Source organism: Solanum tuberosum, unplaced genomic scaffold (genome assembly GCF_000226075.1).
Source record: "Solanum tuberosum cultivar DM 1-3 516 R44 unplaced genomic scaffold, SolTub_3.0 scf00772, whole genome shotgun sequence".
NCBI lineage: Eukaryota > Viridiplantae > Streptophyta > Magnoliopsida > Solanales > Solanaceae > Solanum > Solanum tuberosum.
This window is the reverse complement of record NW_006239747.1, coordinates 37715-47096: the sequence shown is the minus strand read 5'-3', so window position 1 is coordinate 47096 and position 9382 is coordinate 37715. Positions and strand designations below refer to the sequence as shown.

The following is a 9382-nucleotide window of genomic DNA, read 5'->3' as shown; positions in this document are numbered from 1 at the left end:
AAAATTTCTGGAAGAAAATTGAAGAGAGAGAAATGTGGAAGAAAAATGGATAAAATCATATTTTTGAATTAATTTTAACAAATTAGAGTGAATTAAGGAAACTGAATATTCTTAATTAGTTTGGATCCCTTATTTCATGCTAATCATTAATTATCTACAATAAATTCAAATTAAATTACAGCCCACAATTTCAGTTTTTTACTTTATTATTTCTAATTCCATTTTTTTTAAATTTTAGTTTATTTTTTTATTTTTTAGAAGTTTTTTCCAATTAATAAAAACATTTCTTTTTATTGTAAATTTGTTATAACCTGAAATTTTTAATGCTATAGCTTGAAAGTCTAAATCTACTGCTATAGCTTGAAAATAGTACTATAATATATGTCATATATGAAATTTACACTTCTTTTATCTTTGCGCTAAGACTCAAAGTCATTTGGACTTTTGGAGTATTTATAGGTCCTTAAGTTTGCTATATTGGTGCATTTTTTGTCCTCTCCCAAACTTTTGCCTATTTTTTAAAATTAATTTTGTCCACAATTTTATGTATGGAATATTCAATCGTCTTTTTATATATTTAATAGAAATAATAAGTCTATTAAGAGAAGGTGAGAAGAAAAACATCTTGTTCTATTCGGTAGAAATATTATTGCAACTAAACTAAGAACACATTGACAAATGATATTGCAAGAAAAGAAAAAGTTATACTATTGCACATGATAACAATGTGATGAATCTTTCGATTTTAGCTACAATAATATTTTACTAAACAAAACAAGGTGTTTCTCTTTTCACCTTCGTTCACATGGAGTTAAACATTCCATACATAAATTGTGGATAAAATCAATATCGAAAAATAGATAAAAGTTCGTGTAACAACTCCAATTTCACAATAGAAACATTCAAATATTATAATCACTAAACTCGAAGTTACAATGGAAAATGGAACTAATAAAGAAAACTATTGGAGAAGATAACTAGAAGAGAGATGAGAAGCATAGACTCAAAGAAAGGGGATGAGAGGACTAGACATTTTTCTCAACAATTTGCATAACCGTTCTTTCTAACCCCTAGACCTTTTTAACAATAGCTAATTGGGTCTGAATCCCAAATAAAACTATCCAAAATTTTACTCGGCCCAATAATATCAACTGAATTAGTCTTATTTACCATGTCTAGCCCATATAGCCTTACAGAATTATCTTGATTCACAACAGTTCGAGAAAGGATCAAACGTGCACCAATATTGCAAACATGACGAGGAACTGTTACATCTCAATGTGAAAACTTAAAATAACTTCGGGTCTACTATTTTGAACTTTTTCTATTTATTGGCAAAAACTGGGCACTAAGTCAACTCCCCTACACAAAGGAGATTTTGTTAGAGTGTAATTTTGTGGAATTTAATGGACGCGTCAAAGAAAGAAAGAGCAGCAGGAGGCTCACAACTTGCTTATTCATTCCCACGGCCACCAGTGATGTTTTTTTGGATCTAATCACAATTCATGGATCACTTCAAAATTAGAGCAACCAAAAAAATGCCTTTTTTCACAAGGAAAAAGCTTTTTTCCTCTGCCTCTGCAGAAAGGCGGAAGAAAGAGCATGATTGTTATTTAAAGAATGGAAGTGCGGTACTTGAGGAGCTTCTTGCTTTATGCGACGGAAATTGCAGAATTCCCATCCGTTACTTCACTGCCATAGAGATACAGAATGCAATTAGACACTCTAAAACAACAATAATGGAGCTTGCCGATGAGTCTATGGTTACGGGGTCGCTAGACAACCGCCCTGTTTTAGTTAGGTTCAATACATGGGAAATAAAAAATATGCACCGAGATATAGCGATTACTGCTCAAATGAGTCATCTGAAGAATGTGTTGAGACTTGTCGGTTGCTGTCTAGAATTTGAACAACCAGTTATGGTGTATCAATATGTTGAAGGTATATCTCTTTTCGATCTACTTTTCAAAAAGGGTAATCTTAGTAGAAAATCGTCATTATCTTGGGGAAATCGATTACGGATTGCCAATGAGATTGCTTCTGCAATAGTTTTTCTGCATACCGAATTTACTACGCCCATTATCCACAAAGATTTGAAGCCTCACAATGTGATAGTAGATCAGAAGAGCGGTATTGCCAAAATTGTAGACTTCTCATTCTCCATATCACTGCCTCCAGGAGAATTGGAGGTACAAGAGGATTGGATGTATGGAACATATAGGTATATGGCTCCAGAACATGTCATATCGGGTATTATTACTCAAAAAATTGATGTCTACAGCTTTGGGGTTCTTCTCTTTCAGCTATTAACCGGGAAGGCAGAGCCAGATATTTTTATGGATAGAGTGGATTCTACAAATTCAAAAGAGAGAATAGATTTTGAAGACGACGCTAAATCCAATACTGAAGAGGGAAATACTGTGGATAGAGTGGATTCTAAAGAGACGGTATATTTTAAATTTGTTGATGGTTATACTAAAAAGGGTAATATAATGGATTTAGCGGATCCTATCATTTTAGAAGAGCATGGAATTGAGATTCAACAACAATTGAAAGACTTCTCCGATCTTGTTAAAAAATGCACAGCTTTGAAGGGAGATGATAGACCATACATGATTCATGTCGCAAGGGAATTATGTCGAATTGAAAAGTGTTTTCGTGCCCTAGCTCTTGGTCAAAATTAAATGTTTAGAGGTATTCGTATTAGGTTCCAATTTCAAGGAAATTCAATTTGTTTGTACCCTCATGTTTATGTTAAACAAAAAAGAGCAATGAAATTGCCAATTTGATCTTTACTTTGCTCTATTTGGTTTGACTGCTCCTTAGTTTTTTCTATTTACAAAATGAAATAGGACCGTGTTAGTTTTGTATTTGTCACTTGAAGCAACACATTCCTGATGCATAAGTTGCATAAACGCTGAAGAGAAAACAATCGACCACATTTTTAGCACAAGTCAACTAGCCAAGAAGGTATATATGGAACTTCTTTTCAGGTTCCATGCCATACCTTTCTCTTAGATTGCTAATTATGAAATGGTCGCTAAAAAACACATTCTAATTGTTATACCCCATTTTAACCGGGTCAAAATAGTGTACAACATTTTGGAGATTTCTAAAGTTAATAACTAAGTCAAGAAGTCGCCACCTAATTATTACGGTGAATTAGGACACCTAAATTGATTAAAGTTATTTTCTAAAGTTAACTTCATTTTAAGGTCTACTAAACTTAAGATTCTAGGTAAGGGTTCAATTAATCTAAAGGGAAGGAGTTAGGCATCCTTTAAGATCCATTAAAAATGATTAACCGACCGAACTTAAATTTATTAATTAGGCTAAGTGAAAGAGGTAAGAAACAAGTTGAAATGCTAAGTGAATGAATATATATTATCATTTAAGTAACTAAAGTATGAATATTAAAAGTAAAATAACGTTATTGGGACAGAAAATGATGGACTAATCTAAAATATAAAAAAATAATAATAAACAATCTGTTAGTTAGGCTTAAAAGAATATAAGTGGGTTACCTCTTTTGTTTTTATATAAAAATCTGAAGGTAACTATTTTTATTCAAAATGGTTTGATCTTGTGTGATAAAATTGTGAACCTAATCATATTGATTTTAAACTGTCATCTAGAAGTAAATTACTAAGGCATTCAAGCAAAGACCCACTTTGTGCACATTCCTGAAACATCACAACAAACCAAACAAATAAGCAAACATAACGGTAAGCAATAGACTAAACAACTAATTAGCTACAATGTGTCATTTTATCTGGACACGTCTCTGAAAATAGAGAATAGGGAAAGGTGAATTGGTATAGTGTCAAAGAAATGTATATGATCGATTCCATGTGAGGGATATGCAAGCTCCATGTTGTAGCGGTGTCGTTGAGTTTCAAAACGAGACTCGCCGGCTCAAGTTTTCATGCCAAATAAACATGAGAAAAAGAGTTAGATGAGGAAAACTGGTTCTTGGTACTATATAAAAAATAATAGTTAATCGAAAGTTATATTAATAACTCTAACAACATGTTGTATTCTCATCTAAACCAAACTAAATATTTCACGTACTTAACACAAATTAAGTATATACAAAGCATGCTCCATAAATATATGTTTAAATGCTGTTATTATATCAAAAATTATAGTCCAAGACCTTTAGTTATGGTAAGTGCACCTTCTCTGCATATTAACATATCTTATTCAAACCAAAGTAGATGAAGGAGAAGAAGAAAACATGTAAGTAAAAAAAAGGGAATGAATTTTACCTCTTGTGGAGCAGTGAAGCTGGGGCGTCGGTCAAGGATCCCAAACTCACTATATCACCAAAAAAAAAAACGAGCAAAGATGAACAATCTTTGTGAAGGCTAAACTTGTATGAAAGTGTTAGATGCTAGACCACTGTAAGTTCTTGCTTTATAGTGTTATTGTGAGTTTTTCGATCTTATATGGTGGTGTTCTTGTAAGTGTTTAGGCCTTTGAGATAGGTGAAATTTTTCCAATGTTCAAAAGGTTTCTTTAGCTGAGAGTTTGAGATGTATTTATAGGCCAAAATTCAGATTAAGATATGTTTGAGCCGGAGTTTGAACATGACTGTTTGAATTCAAAATGACCGTTCACAATAATCCAAAATAAAGTCAAAGAGATGCTGAAATCTCTTTGTATTCCAGGTCTACATATTTCATAATAGGCCAAGGATTTGAAATCTTTTGAATGCTCAAAAAAGAAAAAGTTGCCTTGATAGAGAAAGATGTTGAAAAAAAAAATACAAAGAGTGAGAAGAGTTTCACCAAAAATAGAGAAACCAAAATATGTCCATGTTGAAAGCTAAATGGAGCTTTGCACGTAAATGGAAAAAGGAGAAAGTGACGTTTTGGAGAGAAGTGTTGCTGATGAGTTTTGAATAATATTAGGGTTGAAGATTTTTTGATATATTTTAAATGGGCTAGCGAATTTGGGCCTATTTTGGACAGATTTGACATAAAAAACGGGCTGAATATTTGGTCCGATTGGAATTCGATTAGGCCCAATTTTATGGTCCTTTTCTTTCTTATATTAATTCTTTTGAGCTTCTAACTAGTATAAATACATTATATAAATTTTTTAGTAAGGACGAAACTTGAAATAAAGTAACAACAATCTATTTTAAAGAAGACGACAATAAGGTAATAATAGTAATGTCAAAAATAAAATATATAATTTTAAAATAGTAAAAATGATAATACAAAGATGATAATCATAAAAATAATAAAAGTTAAAGTAATATAGATGATTACGATAGCAGTGGAGAAAAATGGAAAATATTAGCGAATTATAAAGTATTCGACTTATTAGCAACTTAGAAGCTCAATGAAATAAATTAGAAGAAAGGAGGGACAAAATTTGGTGTCAACACTAATGATGTCCATAAGCTTATCCTCCATACTATGCCTACTTGTATTTGTTGAAATCCTTGGAAGAACAGGTGTAGAGCTAAAAAAAAAAAGGACAATATTAGCCCTTCCATTATATTGAAGGTTAGAGTTTGTAAGATGTAGATTTTTTTTGTTCTTTTAATATCCCAAGAGAAGGAGAGAGTTAAGTAAACTTTATTTTTGTGCAATAGCCTTTATAGCACATATGAAAGTAAAATTATACTAGGCAAACTCGTGTGACGAGCTTGACCCAAAATGCCAATATATTGTAATTACAAGCAAAGAGTTTCTAATTTGACACCTCCATTATGAAATTGCCAAGTCAAACAATTTGAATCACGCCGAAGGGTGGTTCGAGTAATCTTTGATTTCAACAAATTAATCTTTAATTAACATTTGACCATGAGTATAGTGTACGATAAAACAAAATATTCATCACTTTTTCTATGCACGAAAATAAAGAAAGTGGTGCTTGATTATTTCACTGTAGATCATTAAAAGGCCAATTATATTTTTAAAAAGTCAACTTCCTAAAATAAACCAACATTTCCATTAATTAATAGGGCGACGACATTAGGGAATAACATGATAAACAATTACAATGAAAGTGATTGGAAATTCATAAGAGAGTCCAATCAAGTCGCCATTGTTTTGTGCGGAATTGAATGCACAAATTAAGACCAGCAGCTTCCAACTTGTTCATAGATTCCACTACCACAGCTTCCAATTCATGGAGATTAGTCACTTGTAAATTAGATCGAGATGCCTTTCTTCAGGGGACTCACAAGGAAAAAACTTTTTTCCTCTGTTTCTGCTGAAAGGCGGAAGAAAGAGAAGGATTGTTTTTAAAAAAATGGAAGTTCGGTGCTTGAGGAGCTTCTTGCTTTATGCGACGGAAATTGCAGAATTCCCATCCGTTATTACACTGCAAATGAGATCGAGAATGCAATTAGACACTCTAAAAGCAAAATGGAGCTCCCCGATGTGTATATGGTTACGGTCTTGCTGGAAAACCGCCCTGTTTTAGTTAGGTTCAATAGATGTCAATTCAACAATATCCATCGAGATATAGCGATTACTGCTCAAATGAGTCATCTGAAGAATGTGCTGAGACTAATCGGTTGCTGTCTAGAATTTGAAGAACCAGTTATGGTGTATGCATATGTTGAAGGTATTACTCTTAGCGATCTACTTTTCAAAAAGGGTAATATTAATGATCATGATGGAAAATTGTTACTTTGGGAAAATGACTGCGAGTTGCTCGTGATGTTGCTTCTGCTATCGTTTTCCTACATACTGAATTTACTACGCCTATTATCCACAGAGATATAAAGCCTCACAATGTAATAATAGATGAGAATAGCGGCTTTGCCAAAATAGTAGACTTCTCATCGTCCATATCATTGCCTCCAGGGAAATTGGAGATACAAGATCGTCTGTGTGGAACAATCGGATATGTAGCACCAGAATATAATCAGCAGGGTATTATTACTCAAAAAACTGATGCCTACAGCTTTGGGATTCTTCTCTTTCAGCTATTAACCGGAAAGGATATTATGGACTCGAAATCCAATATTGAAGAGAGTAATACTATGGATACACTGAATTATGCAATTCTGGAAGAGATAATAAATTTTAAAAATCTTCCAACCAACCTGGTCGATCACTATACCAAAGACAGTAATGTACTGGATATAGTGGATCCTACTATTTTTGAAGAACTTGGAATTGAGATTCAACAACAATTGAAAGACTACTTGAATCTTGCTAGGAAATGCACAGCTATGAAAGGAGATGATACACCATACATGATTCACGTTGCAAGGGAATTATGTCGAATTGAAAAGTGTTTCCATGCCCTAGCTATTCGTCAAAATTAAATGTTTAGAGGTATTCAAATTAGGTTCCAATTTCAAGGAAATTCAGTTTGTTTGTACCTTCATATTTATGTTGAACAAAAATGATATCTGCAGACAATGAAATTGCTAATGTGATCTTCTTTTTTGCTCTATTTGGATTGATTTCTCCTTTAAGTTTTTCGGTTTACAGAAAGAAATGGGACCATGTTAGTTTTGTATTTGTCATTCAATTAATTTAAGAAATTAAACTCAGACAATGCCACTGCTTGTAATTTATCCTTCGCCTTAACCATTTTCCATTTTAACCAACATGGGATTGTATCATTTTAGGTTATTTAACTACGTGTCTTTAGTTTTCAACCCTTATATATTACTCCCTCCCTATGCTCCTATTCACATATCACATATCGTACTTACTAAAAATAGATGTTTCCTAATACTTATTATGCTCCAGTTTATATGACTTACTTTTCCTTTTAATTATTCTAAAAAAATGACACATTTCTATATTTAGTAACAATTTAACTTTAAAATGTCTATTTACCCTTAAGTAAAATGATTTATAGTCACGCAAGTTTCTATCATTCATTTTAGATCACAAGTTTTAAAAGTCTTCTTTTCTTTCTTAAATTTTGTGTCGAGTCAAACTAACTCACATCAAATGGGACGGAGGGAGTACTTGTTATTTACAAAATCAATGCATAAATAACAATATTATTCGTATTTTAACTTTGAACACTACTCCCTCCGTCTCATATTAATTAATCACTTTTTTTACACGCATATTAAGAAATCATAAATAAGAAGATAATTTTACTAATTTACCGCTTAAAAACTTCTTGACATTTTTATAAACAAATGTGGACACTTTCAAAAAGAATTAATTGCAAGGGTAATATAGGAAAAAAATAATTAAAATGATCAACTAATATATGATAACTATTTTTAATAAGATGATCAACTAATATAGAACAGAGGAGTACTAACCTTGAAAGTAAGTATTTGAGCAACATAACAAAACTAAGTATTTAATTCATTGTTCATTATAATTACTTCATATCAATTAATTGCTCCCACCATTGTATTTTATAAAATTTGATCTTCAGCAAGGAGTCTCAACAAACAAACTAAAATTTTTGGATCAACTCAAATTGAAATTTTTCCAATTTCAAAATCAAAAAATTGAAATAGTCGTCCAATGCATTTTAATTATATTTGTACTTCATTTGTAATTAAGTCTTCATGGAGTATAAGAGAATATGAAAAAATTGTTATCTTATTTCACTTTACATGATTTGATATGAAGTAAGGTTGATTTAGACTTCCAACAAATATATTTATCATTTATTAAAAAGTTAATTTCAAGAGTACTTAATTTCTTAAAGGACATAAAATCTAAAATGGTGACAATTAATTAAAAATGAAGGGAGTAGTTCAATATCTTTTTTACTTTTTAATTCCTTTCATTGAATTGTGATTTTTTAAATAGAATTTGAAAATAGTAGACATAAGAAATACAAAATGATAGTGTTTCAATGTGAAATATTTTAATAAGACATACTCTCTCCATTCTTATTTATGTCAATCATTTTAGATTCCACGTCTCTTAATAAATTAGGTAATTTTATCATTGTACCTTTATTTAGTGTTCTCTTGAAATCAAATTTTCAATAAATGAACATAAATTAATTTATTTTAATTAATTAAATTGAGCAATAACCATTTAGTTTTCTTATGTTGCTCAATTTAACACTTGTTTTACTCAAAAAATAAAATAAAAGAAAAATGACTAAGTTTTCGAAAAATCGATTAAACTTATGGTTTAAGAGAAATCGAATTTCCAAAAGAACAGAGTCGCCACTTAATTTTTTAGTAAAAATCAAGAAAAAACTTGAGGTTTTCAAAAGACTCAAACAGATAAAATCGATTGAAAATAAAGGGTTCGAAGTTCAATGTACATTCCGAGAGGTGTTAGGTCCTCGGAATGCCTGCTAACTCGCGGTTGACCGGCGATTTGACCAGAAATGATTTTGACTAATTTTGAAACTTTAACTAAGTAAAAGAACTCATTTATTTTAACTAATTTTTGAAATTTTAACTAAGTAGAAG

The 9382-nt window shown here is 31.3% G+C and overlaps 2 protein-coding genes across 2 annotated transcripts; both read left to right on the top strand.

Moving 5' to 3' along the window:
- The first annotated feature begins 1371 nt into the window (after positions 1–1371).
- On the top strand, positions 1372–7394 carry LOC107059105 (non-functional pseudokinase ZED1-like). Its single transcript, XM_015305529.1, has 2 exons — positions 1372–2694; positions 7318–7394. Exon 1 carries the CDS (start codon positions 1506–1508, stop codon positions 2682–2684), a length of 1179 nt encoding a protein of 392 aa, XP_015161015.1. The 5' UTR covers positions 1372–1505; the 3' UTR covers positions 2685–2694; positions 7318–7394.
- LOC107059104 (non-functional pseudokinase ZED1-like) lies at positions 6384–7294 on the top strand. The gene is made up of 2 exons (XM_015305525.1): positions 6384–6585; positions 6672–7294. The coding sequence occupies exons 1-2, from the start codon at positions 6384–6386 to the stop codon at positions 7292–7294; spliced, it is 825 nt and encodes a 274-aa protein (XP_015161011.1).
- Positions 7395–9382: the final 1988 nt, after the last annotated feature.